This window comes from Mugil cephalus, chromosome 12 (assembly GCF_022458985.1).
Source record: "Mugil cephalus isolate CIBA_MC_2020 chromosome 12, CIBA_Mcephalus_1.1, whole genome shotgun sequence".
Taxonomy (NCBI): Eukaryota; Metazoa; Chordata; class Actinopteri; order Mugiliformes; family Mugilidae; genus Mugil; species Mugil cephalus.
In genome coordinates this window covers 24,036,020-24,053,070 of record NC_061781.1, presented here as the reverse complement: position 1 = coordinate 24,053,070, position 17,051 = coordinate 24,036,020, and the positions used below count along the sequence as shown (strand labels likewise).

The 17,051-nt window shown below is 38.8% G+C and overlaps 4 protein-coding genes and 1 pseudogene across 4 annotated transcripts; 3 read left to right on the top strand and 2 right to left on the bottom strand.

Moving 5' to 3' along the window:
- Positions 1–1,490: 1,490 nt before the first annotated feature.
- Positions 1,491–2,438, top strand: LOC125017163 (olfactory receptor 2AT4-like). The gene has a single exon (XM_047600023.1). The coding sequence runs from the start codon at positions 1,512–1,514 to the stop codon at positions 2,436–2,438; it is 927 nt and encodes a 308-aa protein (XP_047455979.1). The 5' UTR covers positions 1,491–1,511.
- Positions 2,439–5,002: 2,564 nt separating this feature from the next.
- Positions 5,003–5,922, top strand: LOC125017933 (annotated as a pseudogene).
- Positions 5,923–9,058: 3,136 nt separating this feature from the next.
- Positions 9,059–9,985, top strand: LOC125017897 (olfactory receptor 10K1-like). Its single transcript, XM_047601430.1, has one exon. It carries the CDS (start codon positions 9,059–9,061, stop codon positions 9,983–9,985), a length of 927 nt encoding a protein of 308 aa, XP_047457386.1.
- A 3,616-nt stretch (positions 9,986–13,601) lies between these two features.
- LOC125017161 (olfactory receptor 11A1-like) lies at positions 13,602–14,525 on the bottom strand. The gene has a single exon (XM_047600019.1). The coding sequence runs from the start codon at positions 14,523–14,525 to the stop codon at positions 13,602–13,604; it is 924 nt and encodes a 307-aa protein (XP_047455975.1).
- A 1,211-nt stretch (positions 14,526–15,736) lies between these two features.
- LOC125017158 (olfactory receptor 10K1-like) lies at positions 15,737–16,663 on the bottom strand. Its single transcript, XM_047600015.1, has one exon. The coding sequence runs from the start codon at positions 16,661–16,663 to the stop codon at positions 15,737–15,739; it is 927 nt and encodes a 308-aa protein (XP_047455971.1).
- Between the last annotated feature and the right edge of the window lie 388 nt (positions 16,664–17,051).

The following is a 17,051-nucleotide window of genomic DNA, read 5'->3' as shown; positions in this document are numbered from 1 at the left end:
CTTTCACTCGTTTCAAAATTTTTCTGCAAATAAATGTTTTATGCTCAAGGTTGCATTTTGCTTAGTTACATATACCTAATTTCGTAAGTTAGGCTTATTAAGTACTTCATGATCTAGCATCTACAATTTTACTGAACTAGCAGTGCGTGTGACTACACTTTAAGGCCTGCGAGCTACTTTTACAATGAGCAAGTCAAAGTGTTACATGTTTTAGACTGTTTAGTCAGGATAAAGTGAACTAATGTTGTGATGTCACTGAACCTTAGAAAACTTTAAATGTTGGATGATGTGTCATCTTTAATAAAGATTGCTTACTTCATTACTAATGATAACTTCTGTCATTTTAGATGATGAACTCTTTAACCCTAACCCTAAGCCTAACCCTAACCCTAAGACAAGACCTATATGCTTCACTTTCACCAAAGACAATTTAGCTGGTGTTCTCTAATGATTTACTTCCATGGCTAGGCTTATTAGCTGGTGTCTGATAGTGTTTTATTTCCGATCCTAGCAGAAGGGAGCAGTGTTGGTTGAAGGGTAGTCACATGTCCCACCACCTCTCATTACCTCCTGCTTTGACTAGGCTATGTAGCTAGTGTCTGGTTGTATCTTATTTCTGATACAGGCAGAAGGGAGAAATGTTTGGTTGGAGTGTGGTCACATTTCCATCATTTCTTACCTACTGCTGGTAGCTAGGCTAGTTAATAGCTGACCACTGGTCTGCTAGTCAGTTCTCCAGTTGGACTGGGTTTCTAAAGGAGTTTTGCCTCAGATCATGGCACAAGGGATCGTAACATCTCGTCCAGAAGTCCAAGGAACCTGGTACTGAAGAACTAGCGGCACAACAGTCCAGTATTTGTGTGCTTGTCACCAAGACTGATGCTGAGCCTTTGAATGGTACAGTGCCGTATCAGGCCGCCTTCGTTTGGTTCAGTCACAACAGTACATCACACTGAGATTGTCAACTCAAAAATTGCAAGGCATCATGCATGCACATCAAGTTAGACTTGATGTCCAACTATATGTATTTGTGTGCTTTATCATGGAGGTGTAGACAAGTATGCTGGACTGCAAATTTTTTTCTAATATCAAGATGTCGTGAAATGAATCTTGTGACCTCTGGGTCTCCAACATAGAGAACTTAAGTTGTGAGAAACCAAAGGAAACCGCTGCAAAGCAAACTACCTAGAAAATGGAAAGGTATAATGGATTTGATGAGGTAAAAAAATTAAAAAAAAAAATAGTTGTTTCCATGTTGATTGCTGTTGGTGGAAAGTTTAATGAGCTCCGTGGAGGGTGAAGCATCCTGATAAAAACATTTCACAGGTTCAGACAGGGCTCCATCTGGGTTTTGGAGATCATGAGCATGTCTCAAGGTCAGGTAACTGAATTCATAAAAGAATGGAATACAGGAAGAATGTTATTGTAGTGTTCAAAGTTTTTCCATATATCCCTGTTATAATGTACATCTGCCTGCTTTTATAGTCATTATCTAATAGTGGGCTTTTTGAATGGACGGGGAATTCAATTTAACGTATATCACTCTTGAAGGGCATGTGGAAGTTCAGAAGTACAGATACCTTTGTTTTATGGTTGTTTTAATTGTTTATATTCTAATAATCTGGAGTAATTGTACTATTGTGTACTTGATCTGGATTCATCAAAACCTCCATGAGCCTATGTACATTTTCATCGCAGCTTTGTTACTGAACTCTGTTATATTCAGCACAGTGATCTATCCGAAACTTCTCATCGACTTTTTATCTGAACAACAGATTATATCTTATGAAGGCTGTCTTATTCAGTATTTTATGTTTTACGCTTTAAACGGTTCAGAGTTCTTACTGCTTGCAGCCATGGCCTATGACCGATATGTGTCCATATGTAAACCTCTGCAATATCCAGCTATTATGAGAAAGAGGACTGTCAGACTCTTGTTGGCTGTAGCTTGGCTTCTACCTGCCTGTCAGCTTCTTGCAACCACAACAATGAGCGCAAATGAAAAGCTCTGCACTTTTACTTTGAATGTCATTTTTTGTAATAATTCAGTTTACAAACTTTTCTGCGTGTGGTCGGATTCCATAACTATTTATGGTTTATGCATTTTTGTAACAGTTGTAGTTGTGCCTACTGTCTTTATACTTTTTACATATGCTAAAATATTCATAATAACAAATCGAAGCAGTAGAGAAGTGAGGACAAAGGCAGCTCGGACCTGTTTACCTCACCTGTTGGTTCTAATGAACTATTCCATTTTTACAACATTTAATGTAATTATAGTCAGAGTGGAATCAGAAATCCCAAAAAACGTGCATTTCATCCTGACTTTACAGCTGATTTTATATCATCCGCTCATCAATCCAATCATCTATGGACTAAAAATGACAGAAATATCTAAACATCTTAAGAGACTGTTTAGTCAAGATAAAGTGAACTAATATTTCTCTACAATGACAAAAGCTGTGTTCTGTTAGAAACATTCAGTGTTTAGAGTAAAGATTATGTGTCTCTGTCCTGCAAATAATGCATTTCAGTCTGAATGTATGATTACATTTCACTGTGATTATTAATGAATGACTCACTTATAAGTACCAATATTTGTGACTATATCGAAGTCTCCTAGGAGATTAGATTACGTTAGATACATTTTTGTCTCTTTAAACTGTTTAAGGAGCTTCTCATATCCATTTCATGACTTACAGATCGATAGATTAACTTTATTGTCTGCCATGAGTGACAGGAGTGACTTTTATGACAACAGCTGTTTATCCAGGCAGACAAAACCCACAGGTAGGAAAACAGTGATCAGTCAAACAGGAACCAGGAGGGAAAGGCAGCTTTAGAGAGTTTGGCGGATGTGAGCCGAGTTGACTGATGAGGTTGACGTGGCTGGCAGGCTGAGTGAAGCCGAAGGCAGCATCAGTGGAAGACAGGGAGATGAGTGACTCAGATCTCAAATGTAAATTGCCTGCATCACTCCAGTGTTTTCTTCACCTTCATTTGTTTCTCTAGTGTCATTACTCATTTATGTTGTAACTTAACCATCTCATGAAAATAAACTTTTAGTCAAAGTTAAGTGATAAATGTTCTTCAAGAAAAAAGAAAGCATGTTAGTGAACAGTGCCGGACTACGATGAGCCATTCGAGGGCCGTGCCCCCCTTAACTCTCAACCCCCTCACCCCCACACCACCACAGGTATGTCGTGGCCAAAAAAAAAGAGATCCCTTTTAGTTATTCTTTGAATATCAAATGTGCAAACTGTAACTTAAATAAACAACTTTAAATAAAATGAATGGGGTAAATGGATCATTTTGGTTGTGCATGCATAGCGGGTTAGGCTACTAGGCTTGGTCAAGGCTCGCTGGTTGCTAAGTAAAGTTATTACTTTTGATTTTGTGTTCTAAACGTAACATTTGTAGATTAAAACCCATTCTGACTTTGTTTCTCTGACTCTTAACTGAGATTAAAAAAAAGGTGCATAAGCACATCTTACAAAGCTAAAGATTCATTATGTTGGGTTTACACTAGATACTTTTAGAGACAGATTCAAGGCGAATCTGAGGAATGGCTCCATGTAAATGATTCACTTTGCTCCACATTCGGCCTCAGTCGGTAAGGAAGAACAGGAAAGAACCTTGAGCTCATGGGTCCTTGTAGAGTTTTGAGAGGACATCTCACCACTAATCCAAGTACCTTTTTCAGTTCTAAGAGACTGATGGGAAGTTGAGGTCTAAATAGGAAACTCAAAATTTGCTTGACTTGTTTCTGTAAGAACCAGAAACTGGTGCAACATCCCATTAATGACTGGATACTTACCTGTATTTGTGTGTGTGTGTAAATGGGGTAGAATCTTCTTGAGGACAGACGTAAAGACTGTATTTTAATTTGATGGCAGATTATATCTCGGTTTATCTTCTCCATTAAGAGACGTTTTTTCCCAATCTGACATAGATGGCTCCCAACCATCTGTCTTCTCTGGCTAAGAGTTTTGACATTGTTGTCTTCAAAGGAGTGTCCTTTGTCCTTTAGGTGTAGGTGGACCACTGAGCCATTTCATGATGAGCTGGTTACTGCAGCATAACTGAGGGATGGTTCAGTCCAGCTCTAAGTATAACCGTTATCAGAAAGGAAAGTCTTAAGCCTAACCTTAAAAGTAGAGAAGGTGTCTGCCTCCCAAACCCAAACTGTGTTCAAAGACATCTTCAGAGTTGAAACGGAAAAATTCAACAGCGAAACTCAGAAATCATGACAGAAAGTCAAGAATACCGCAGTCAGTCAGTTAACAGACCTTTTCTGATCTTCTGGAATCTCTGTGTGAACATTTGCAAATGTTGTAAATGTTTTAATGCATTTGCATTTGTCTCCCAAAATAAGTGCTCAGAGCAGATATGGAGAGGGGAGACCAGTGCACACATTTCATGAAGCACACAACACCTATTGACGTTTTCAGCATTACTTCTGTTGTCTGTGAAGGTTCTCAGTCATCCAGCTAATGGTAATCCAAAAGGTGTTGAATAAGGCAACTGTCATAAAAAGTCCATTGCCTTATTCAACGCCTTTTGGATTACTTCTGTTATCAACACCACGGCAATGTGTAATATATTAAACCCTTCAGCATTTCAAATTGTTTATTTATTTATTTTTTTTAGAAAATGGTGCTGTCAACCTTGATTGATGAAGTTTAGAATGTACACCTGTGTAAATGAGGTTTACCAGAGGCCTCCAGAGCTTCGAAAAGTCGTAAACATGATAACAGCTCTACATGGAGGAGTTAATGAGATCCATGGAGGGAGCACAAGTCAGACTAAGTATTTGGTTCAACTATAAAAAGTTCAATTTCTTTCTTGGTGCAACAAATATGCCCCAAGTGCATGTGTCTGTAAAAAACTGAGACAGCCACAGAGCAGTCTATAGTAAGACTTCTTCCTTCAGCTTATGTTCATGTGCTGCTTGTTCCATTCTGGTGTTTTATTAATCAATGTCTAATATTTTATTGTCTCCATGAATCCTGACAGGAATGTGACACATATAACTCTTGCTGGTCATGTAGAAGTGGACAAATACAGATATCTTTATTTTGTGATCATGTCTGCAGCATACGCTGTGATACTCTGCACCAATGTCACTATTGTGTCTCTCATCGTGATTCACAAAAACCTCCATGAGCCGATGTACGTTTTCATTGCTGCTCTGTTGATGAACTCTGTTTTTCTCAGCACTACCCAAAGCTCCTGATTGACTTCCTATCTAAGAAACAGGTCATAACTTATCAAGCTTGTCTCTTTCAGGTCTTTTTATTTTACGCTTTTAGTAGTTCTGAATTCTTACTGTTGGCAGCCATGTCCTATGACAGATATGTGTCTATATGTAAACCTCTGCAATATTCAGCTATTATGAGAAAAACAACAGTAACAGTACTTCTGGTTTTTGCCTGGCTTCTACCTGCTTGTCAGGTTTCGGTGCCAGTTATAGGTATTGCAAACACAAAGCTCTGTAGATTTAGTTTGAAAGGTATTTTTTGTAACAATTTAGTGAACTATCTTCACTGTACAAGCTCCAGAGCGCTATCTATATATGGATTAATTGTTATGTTTAATGTTGCACTCTTTCCTCTGCTCTTTATCATTTTTACATACACAAGAATACTTGTTATAGCTCATCAGAGTTGTAGAGAAGTCAGGAAGAAGGCTGCACAGACCTGTTTACCTCACCTGCTGGTTCTAATCAACCACTCCTGTTTGATAAGTTTTGATATGATTATAATTAGACTGGAATCAGATTTTCCAAAAACTGCACGTTTTATAATGACACTGCAAATCGTGACTTTAAATTCTCTCTGCAACCCAATCGTATATGGACTGAAAATGAAGGAAATCTCTAAACACCTCAGAAGGTTGTTTTGTCGGCGAAAAGTGAACTAATTTTTTCTTCTTCCATTACAATAGTGAAGAAATGTGAGGAGTAGATGTGTGGTCCTTGGCAGATATTTAATATAGAGATTAATTTCTATGAGTAATATACATTAAAGGGAAACTTCACTGACTTTGTAGTGTAGTGACACATGTTCATAAGTTGCAGCAGTTTTTTTTCTTTCTCCTAGTGCTGAGTTTATTCATCAGTCACAGAGCTTTGTCTCCTTTCTTTGCTAATGTCACAGTGTCTGAACTTTGGGTTTCAAAAACTGGATCTAGTCTCCACAAGTTATTAAATGAACATTGTTATTGAAATGAATAATGAACTAGTGGTGAGCATCTATATGTCTGAACTTGCAAATGAATATGTCAACACAATAAATTAGTTTTCTGCACCATCTGCCATGTTTTCATTTGCCCTAAATCACACCAAGGAGTCTTGTGTAACACATTTAATTTAGTTTATATAGCATCAATAACAATATAAATCGTCTCAAGAGAAAGAACCTTGGTTTTCCAAGAGGGAGACACAGTGGTTAGTAATAGAAAATAAATTCTAAGAGATTAGAGGACAGGAGCTTGGTGCCAGAGAAGAGAAAGTAGAGGACATGCCCCTAATGAATTGTCCCCCAGCAGCCTAGGCCTAAAGCAGCATAACTAAGGCATGGTTAAGTTCAGCCCTAACTATAAGCTTTGTTAAAAAAGAATTTCTTTAGTCTAAACATGGAGAGTTTGGATTCAACCTCCTAAACCCAAACCCATTTAGCTTGGACTTTCTGGGTGGAGTTTTTCTGTGTGGGATTTCTCCAGGTACTACGATTTCCTCACACCTCCAAAGACATGCTTGTTAGGCCAACTGGTGACCAATTAGGGGTGACCCTAAATTGACCCTAGGTCTAGGTGTGAGTGTGAATGGTTGTTTGTCTCTGTGTTCCTGGTGACCTGTTCAAGGTGCCCGATGACAGCCCCACAACCCCAGCAATATATAACACAAATAACAAATATAACACCAAGGTTTTTCACAGCAGTACTGGAGGCCTTAGTAATGCTTTCCAAAGAAATCAGGTGATTAGATAATGGATCTCTGCCATGTTTAGAGCCAAATACATTGTCTTCTGTCTGACTTTAAAAGTAGAAAATCACAGGTCATTCAAGTATTTATGCCTTCAAGCCATGCTTGGTGTTTAACCAGCTGATTAGTTTCATCTGGTTTCATGGATAAATAAAGTTGGGTATCATCTGCATAGCAATGGAAGTTTATTCCGTGCTTTCTAATAATATTGCCTAAGGGAAGCAAGTATAATGTGAATTATACTGGTCCTAGCACAGAACCCTGAGGAACTCCATAGCTTGCTTTGGTATCGAAGGATCAATGTTCACCAGTGTGCAGTCAATGACAGAGCCAGCCTTCCTGATCAGTTTATTCAGTCTGTTGGTGTCACTGGCTGCAATGCTGTTCTCCCAGCAGACCACAGCAGAGAAAAGTGTGCTGGCCACAACAGCCTGGTATAAGATCTCCAGTATCTTACTACACACATAAGATACGATAATATAAGATAGTACTTTATTGATCGCCATTGGGGAAATTTAAAAGAAAGCAAAGCATTGACCCTGACATGATTTGAACACGCAACCATTGCGCCACAGAGCCATTGAAGGACCTCAGCCTCCTCAGAAAGTAGAGTCTGCTGCAGGCCTTCTTGTACACAGCTGTACTTTTGGTCCTCCAGTTCAGTCTGTTGTCGATGGTCACTCCCAGGTATTTGTACTCCTCCACCACCTCCACATCCCTACCAAGGATGCTGAGTGGCTGAGGATCTGCCTTCCTCCTGGAGTCAATCACCATCTCTTTGATCTTGTCCATGTTAAACAACAGGTGATTCCTTCTAGCCCACCCCCAAAATCTGTCCACCAGTCCTTGATACTCCTCCTCATCTCGTCCACCTCTTATACACCCCACAACTGCAGAGTCATCAGAAAATTTCTGTATGTGACATGACTCAGAGTTATGCTGAAACCCCACTCCCACACCATTCACCACCACATCAGACAGGACGCTCAAACTGTGGCCTGTCTGTCAGGTAGTCAATGATCCAGGAGACAGTGGATGCACCAACACCCAGCAACAAAGGTTGGATGGTGTGTGTTGCTGAGTGGGGAAAATTGGTTTGAAATGTGAAGGGGTTGGTGCTGCTCCGTGGGCCGGGTAAGACTATTCTTCCTTCGTATTGTCACCCAGCCGCCCTGGTTTCCCAGCTGCTCGGGAGCTGCAGGGGGGCAGCTAGCAGGAGCTACGTTAACAGGAACTGCACTTGGTCGGCCCACGCCAGCAACAGGACCTGCCAAGCTACTGGTTTTTCCGTGGTGTGTAGCCATGCTTCCAATTCAGAAAGCCTCGCCTCAAAAACTATAAATTAACTATGTTTATTACAAGTACCATTACCACTAAAGGAGGCAGAGGAGTAACTAAACACGTGACAAGACGAGCAGTGGTTGGGTAGACTAAAAAAACAAGAGTTCACCGCTTATACAACAAGGTTTTTGTGATTTTAAACTAAAACAGTCTGCAAGCAAACAGCAGTGCCACAGGAACGACCACTGGAATGTGGAAATCAGTATGTTGATAAAGATGTGGATTAAGAAACGATTCATGTGGTTATGATGACATATGACTGGTTATAAAATCATACACTGATCAGCCGCAACATTAAATCATAATGAAGCACATAACACTGACCACCTTGGGACAAATCAATGTTCGGCTGGCAAACTTTTGAATCTGAAATTCATTCATGTGGATTTTACTTAGACATGTAGTGCCCACCTAGACCAGACCAGGCTTAGCTACCAGAGGGTCTCTCAGGTAACACCCCTGCCAAGAGTGATGAGGTCTACTAGAGATTGGAAAAGTTGTAAACATGACAATAACACTTCGTGGAGGACTTAATGAGATCCATGGAGGGAGGACAAGTGTCATTAAATACTTGGTTCAGCTCAAACAGTTCACTTACTTTGAGACGAACACACACCAACTGCATGTGTCAGTAAAGGTCCATAGTAAGACTTCTTTCTTCAGCTTATGTCCGAGTGCTGCTTGTTCCATTCTGCTGTTTTATTAATCAATGTCTAATATTTTATTGTCTCCATGAATCCTGACAGGAATGTGACATATATAACTCTTGCTGGTCATGTAGAAGTGGACAAATACAGATATCTTTATTTTGTGATCATGTCTGCAGCATACGCTGTGATACTCTGCACCAATGTCACTATTGTGTCTCTCATCGTGATTCACAAAAACCTCCATGAGCCGATGTACGTTTTCATTGCTGCTCTGTTGATGAACTCTGTTTTTCTCAGCACTGCGATCTACCCAAAGCTCCTGATTGACTTCCTATCTAAGAAACAGGTCATAACTTATCAAGCTTGTCTCTTTCAGGTCTTTTTATTTTACGCTTTTAGTAGTTCTGAATTCTTACTGTTGGCAGCCATGTCCTATGACAGATATGTGTCTATATGTAAACCTCTGCAATATTCAATGATCATGAAAAAGACAACAGTAACAACATTTCTGTTTTTTGCCTGGCTTCTACCTGCTTGTCAGGTTTCGGTGCCAGTTATAGGTAATGCAAACACAAAGCTCTGTAAATTTAGTTTGAACGGTATTTTTTGTAACAATTTAGTGAACTTTCTTCACTGTGTGAGTTCCAGAGCGCTATCTATATATGGATTAATTGTTATGTTTAATGTTGCACTCTTTCCTCTGCTCTTTATCATTTTCACATACACAAGAATACTTGTTATAGCTCATCAGAGTTGTAGAGAAGTCAGGAAGAAGGCTGCACAGACCTGTTTACCTCACCTGCTGGTTCTAATCAACCACTCCTGTTTGTTTACTTTTGATATGGTTATAATTAGACTGGAATCAGATTTTCCAAAAACTGCACGTTTTATAATGACACTGCAAATCGTGACTTTAAATTCTCTCTGCAACCCAATTGTATACGGACTGAAAATGAAGGAAATCTCTAAACACCTCAGAAAGTTGTTTTGTCGGCGAAAAGTGAACTAATTTTGTCACTGACAATCCTTTCTTTCATTATAATATTAAAGAGATGTGAGGAGCTGATGTGTGGTCCTTGGCAGATATTTAATGTAAGGATTTGTTTCTATGAGTAAAACACATTAAATACAAACTTCACTGGCATTGTAGTGTTGTGTGACACGTGTTCCTAAGTTGCAGAATGTGTTTTTAACTCTTAAAAAGGTTTTTCTTCGTCTTAGTGTTGTTGACTTTGAGCTTATTCATCAAACTCTTTAGGGTAAGAGGATATCAACATAAAACTATATTCAGAGCTTACAACAAAGCAAAATGTCTCCCTAGAGAACAACTGCTGGCCCCTAAACAGAAAGAACTACAAATTTTCTGATCAGGTATAATTTGCGACACAATATAGCGACCATGCAAATGCAATTAAACAAATTGTCATAGGAATTGGGACATTTTGGAAAGTGATATTGCTCTTAGAGAAGCTCTTCCAGATTTTCCAACCATTAGCTTGAGAAGAGCTCCTACCTTGAAAGACAAACTTGTTTGGAGTTATCTCCTTCCTGTATCACAGAAAACCTGGCTTTCCACCATAAAAGGTAATCACAGATGTGGACATTACAATCACTGCAGTGATATGGTAAATGCCATCTACGTTATTGATGTGACATCTGGTCGTAAGTTTGACATAAATACATTTATTTATTGCAATACCCCTTATCTTGTTTACAGACTTGAATGCTCATGTGTACGTTTCTACGTTGGGAGAACAAAGCAAAAATTGAAGGCAAGATTGGCAGAGCATAAGCATACAATTAGAACTGGTAACCCACAGTACCCCATGGCTGTCCATTATAAAGATGTAAGTCATGGTAGTTGTGACTCTTTAAAGATATCAGGCACAGAACGTATTTAAAACTCAATCAAGAGAGAGTCATTCTGGATACATACATTAAAGGCTACCCATTGTTGAATGGAGAACTTGATCTTTCTCCCTTTTTGTGAATGTACTCCAGTACTACCGGTATGTTTTGTTGTCTTTTTAAAACTGATCTGTGATAATGGTTCCTCAGTCTCTTGTTAAGCTCAACATTCATATATATATATATATATATATATATATTACTTTTTGATTATTTGTTGAATTAACTGTGTAATGCTTAATTGTGTAATGCTGATTCTTCTTCTGTTGTACAGAATCTCTCACCCTTTGTTTTGTCACAGGCAGGTCCTGCTGATCAGGTCATGTGACCGCCTACCTGCTCATACTGAGCAGCTGTCTGTAATTACCAATTTAACAATGAACTGACCTGTCTGACAAACATTCATCCTTGCCCTGACGAAGGCATTTTAAGTAGCATCATCACGAGTGCCTCAGTTCTCTGTTTGCAAACTTCTTTTTTTTTCGCTAATGTCACTGTGTCTTAACTTCAAAAAATGAGTCTAACCTGTCCAGAAGATGTTACGAGATGAACATTGTTATTGAAATGAATATGGTCTGTGTCTGAAATTTCAAATGAAAATGTCAACACAATAAATTAGTTTTCTTTCTTCCTAAATCCCATCAAGGAGTGTTATATCGAAGTCAAAAATAACTTGTGATTACTGGCGATTGGTTGAAGCATGGGCCATTACAGACAGCAGATCAACAAACCATTTGTCAAAGTAGGAAAGTGCCAGTGGACCAAAGAGCTTTAAAAGCTAAACTTGAAATGTTCAGCAATCCATGTAGGTTAACTAGTTTACTAATGATGGATTCACACCAGCAGTGAGACAGCTACAAACTACACAAGATTTCAATGGAAATCTGCGATATGAAGCATTAAATGTCAGACAAGATGTGCAACACAAAAGCTGAGCTGGCTTCAACTTTTTTGGCATTCCTCTGGCTCAATGACCAATCATACCCATTTGCTTCGCCCATCCCTGAGTCATATATGCAGACATTCAGCAACAATGTCACTGACACGGCACCACAGTTATATCTCCCTTTATATCCACATATCTTTATTACTCACTGAGCAGGAGTGTAATCAAGAATGTGCTTCTACATTTCCATGCTTAAAGGGGGGACTGTGACACTAGGACTTGCAGGAAGTAGAAACAAAAATTAGCCCAACTGGCAAAAATGGCACAGCACCGACTAGTGTTTGGGAGGAGTTATTACAGAGCGAGCCAGACTCACAGGTGCACAAGTGTAAGTGGCTCACACCAGGTGTAGACTATGTGCGTAGGTTAAGGCAGAGGTATAAACCGCACTAAAGGTTCTGTATCAGGGCCACGCCTCAGCTCAAACACCCCTCTAAACACCATCAAGCTTGATTTCTACCTGGTTACGTGTTCTCTTCACCCAACTCCTTCACCATTCATCCCTCTTCACTACCCTTACCCAATTCCTCCTTACATTCATTCATCCTCTCTGCCTTTATTTTTTTTTGTCTTTACTCCATCTTCAAGCACCTTGTCAAACATGGCCCCAGGAAGCTAGTTGCTCAGCCAAGAGAACATGAAGGATTGTCAAGTGACCCTACGGATTTCACAAGTAACAAGCTGCCTTGCAAGATGAGGTTGATAGATGTAGATCACATGGTGCATTCCAGAAGTTGGATTTTCTGAGTTCCAAGTAGAACCCGAGACCTGAGTTGAGTTTCCAAGATGGCCGCCACGTGTGTAAACAGTAAGCTCCTGTAATATTCTGTTCAGTAGCACTTCTGATAAGTTTTTGTCGTACAGACAGTATTTTTTCACATACATATGTTGAAATGCTTTTACAGTGTAACTGAAGGTTTTTAGTATTATATGGAAACTACAAGCCCAGGTCAACAGCTAATAACAATAGCCTGGTAAAACCAAAACAGTGTGAAAAAACACTTTCGTGGCAAACTGTTATTAATAGTGTATTTCTAATTAAACTTTTGAATATTTTTATGAACTTCTGCCTCGTGTGGTCTTGTAGATACAGTGCAAATAATTATAGTAAAAACCTCATAAGTTAGTTCAAGTTATCTGTACGATTTAAAATTTTTGGAACCTAAATTTAGTTTAACATCATAGTTATAATACAAGTTAATATCAAGAGACGAAATAGAAATAAAATAAAAAAAACAACAACTTTACTTTCACTTTGCACTCTACAATGTAAATATTGAACACACCAAGTTATATTCAGACAAGGCAAGTGCTTTGGTGGAGGTGGCCATCTTGTTTTCTGACTTCCTTGTGGCCTTGAAACCAGGTCCACTGCAATGCTCACCACTATACCCTATACCACAACATTTTATCTACTGTAACATACCTACAGCTGTCTCATAAATATAGAGTAGAAACTACATAAGAATGAATCATTAAATACTCCTTAAAATCAAGTGTCTGTATTGTACTTGATTAATACACACAACAGTGATTTGCCCTACAGGTATGCACTTTAATAATACAAATAGAGAAATGACCATTGCACATAGTGTACTTTATTTCAGAGAATTAAAAAGTGATTTGAAAAGGAATAGGTCAGGTTAGAATAGAAATACACACAAAAACTACAGCAAACATCTCAGTAAGTGGTCCTCAGATCAAGCTGTTAATGTTTTACTCTGAGAAACAAACCCCTCACACCCAGTCTATTCTTATTACGACACATAAATTACACCATTGTGCCTGGAAAGAACAACTTCCTGAGATGCTTATAAATTGCCTTAATCTTTAATCCGTATATAACTGGATTAAACAAAGGATGATACAAAATCATTTGTAGTGTCATTATAAACCGAACAATTGTTGGGAATTCAACGTCCAGCCGAAGAAGAAGGACGTCATAGGCAGTCAAACAGGAAAAGTTCAATAGAACGATCAAGTGAGGCAAGCAGGTCTGTGCAGCTTTTCTCCTCACTTCTCTACAGCTTCTGTAGGTTATTATAAATATCCTGATGTAAGTAAAAAGTATGAAGAGCAAAGGGACGAATACAATGTTCACAAAACCAACTAAACCATAAATGTTCAGAAATGTTGAACTCACACAGTGAAGCTTGTAAACCGTGCTGTTACATAAGATACCTTTGAAAGTGAATTTACAGAGTTTTTTGTTAACATTCATTGAGATTGGTGCTCCAATCTGACAAGTCGGCAGAAGCCAAGCTAAAACCAGCAAAATATTGACATTTTTCTTCCTCATGATAGTTGCATATTGCAGAGGTTTACATATAGACACATATCTGTCGTAAGCCATCGCTGCCAACAGGAAGAATTCGGCACCAGCCAGAGAGTAATATGCAAACCACTGAAAGAGACACACTGAATACAACATGGTTGGTTGTTCAGACAAAAGGTCAATCAGAATCTTTGGATAGATAAGAGTGCTGAAAAGAACAGAGTTTGTTAACAAACCTGCAATGAACATGTACATAGGTTCATGGAGGTTTCTGTGAACCACAATGAGCCACACAATAGTAGAATTACTGCAGAGTATCAGAACATACGCTGTAAACATGATCACAAAATAAAGATATCTGTACTTGTTCACGTCCACATACCCTTCAAGAATCAAATATGTGTCATTGAGTTTGTCCATTAGCTTGTACTGGGTGCACTGGTATTCAACGTTACTTGACCCTGAAGAGAACTAGGTCCACTGATCCAGACAAATCCAACTCTACACTGGAGAGTTCAGCTCTGTGGATGGTTTTTATCAGTCCGATTCCACCCTCGGTGGATCTAATTAAAACGTCAACCAACAGTTCGTTTCATGTGACGAACACAAAGCTTCAGGTTATTAAATCAAGAAAACGTACAAATTAACTCCTAAGTGTTAGAGTTAGGAGAAACCAGGAGTAATAAACTAGGAACTGAAGTTGTAAAACACAAAGTTATGTGCAATTTCTAAAGCTTTGATGCCTCATTAATACTCAGTGAGATTGGACTGAAGGGATTTATGGCCTTTTGAAGGGAGCCGGATCTTGTGGATCCATTCCTTTCAAAGAGACGTTCAAAAGGCCGGTTCAGTTTCATACGAATTTATTTTAGGGCTACCAAAAATATCGCGTTAACATGGATGAATCCGTTGTCATGATTAATCTGATTTTAAAAAATTGAACGCATTTAACTCATCTGCAATGCAGAATGACTGAATTGTGATCATCAGCTGTTGTTGTTGCACGCAATGACTCCAAGGTGGCAATACGTTCTTTATGCACCAGGGTTATGCAGGTTGATAGTTAAAGAATAGGAGAGTGAAAAATATGTTAAATGTGTGGTTCGACAATAAACCATGGATCTGCAGAATATCCAGACCTCATCCTTCAGCACAAATATAACATGAATGTCTCTATACATGCATTTGAGGCAGTTTGTCCGAGTACAGTTAACGTCTCGCATGCACAAATTATGCAGTTGATCTGATAGTGACAAGTAGTGGAACCAACCCCTAAAGATGGAAACAACATGTTGGTTTCTCCATTGGAAATTTGAGTTGAAAAAAAGACAAAACAGTCGACAGACATATGTTATTATGCATACTCTGCAAGTAGGAGTTTTCTTTTAACCAAAGCACTTCCTGCCTTAAAATAGCACATTAACGAATTTAAGCATACGTTAGTCTGGGACTCTACTAGCACTTTGGCTAACAAGGCACTGAGCTTGAGACAGAGACAAGACAAACCCAGATAAAGACAACCGGACAATACATGTCCACTCCTGCAACACAAAAACTACAGCAAACATCTCAGTAAGGTGTTTTACTCTGAGAAACAAACCTCTCAGAGGCATTTTATTACGACACATACATTACACCATTGTGCCTGGAAAGAACAACTTCCTGAGATGTTGATAAATCGCCTTCATCTTTAATCCATATATAACTGGATTAAACAAAGGATGATACAAAATAATTTGTAATGTCATTATAAACCGAACAATTGTTGGGAAATCAACTTCCAGCCGAAGAAGAAGGACGTCATAGGCACTCAAACAGGAAAAGTTCAATAGAACAATCAAGTGAGGCAAGCAGGTCTGTGCAGCTTTTCTCCTCACTTCTCTACAGCTTCTGTAGGTTATTATAAATATCCTGATGTAAGTAAAAAGTATGAAGAGCAGAGGGAGAAGGATAATGTTCACAAAAGCAATCAGACCATAAATGTTCAGAAATGTTGAACTCACACAGTGAAGCTTGTAAACCGTGCTGTTACATAAGATACCTTTGAAAGTAAATTTACAGAGTTTTTTGTTAGCATTCATTGAGATTGGTACTCCAACCTGACAAGTCGGCAGAAGCCAAGCTAAAACCAGCAAAATATTGACATTTTTCTTCCTCATGATAGTTGCATATTGCAGAGGTTTACATATAGACACATATCTGTCGTAAGCCATCGCTGCCAACAGGAAGAATTCGGCACCAGCCAGAGAGTAATATGCAAACCACTGAAAGAGACACACTGAATACAACATGGTTGGTTTTTCAGATAAAATGTCAATCAGAATCTTTGGATAGATAAGAGTGCTGAAAAGAACAGAGTTTGTTAACAAACCAGCAATGAACATGTACATAGGTTCATGGAGGCTTCTGTGAACCACGATGAGCCACACAATAGTAGAATTACTGCAGAGTATCAGAACATACGCTGTAAACATGATCACAAAATAGAGATATCTGTACTTGTTCATATCCACATACCCTTCAAGAATCAAATAAGATACATTTTGTTTATTTTCCATTAAGTTACCTGAAATCGAAGTGAACTGAGTTTGTAGTAGCAAACGCAAAAACCCAACTATAAAGTGAGGTGCTCAACTCTGTGGACTGTTTTTATGAGCCACCTTCGCCCTCAGTAGATCACCTTAAACCCCCGTCTCTCCCGTCAACAACGTCAGACGTTCAAGATCTGAATTAGGGGTGTGGTGGTTTACAATATGGAAGACAAAGGCAAAGGTTTAAAGCTTTTTGCAAGAAGAACATTTAAGTTCTTGAACTTGAGCTCTAATGTCTCGGGGTGATGCTAAAAAATTAATTCATGCATTTGTGTCTTCCAGGCTGGATTATTGTAACTCATTACTGTGTGGTTGCCCAAATAGCTCTTTAAAACTTCATTCAAAGTGCTGCAGC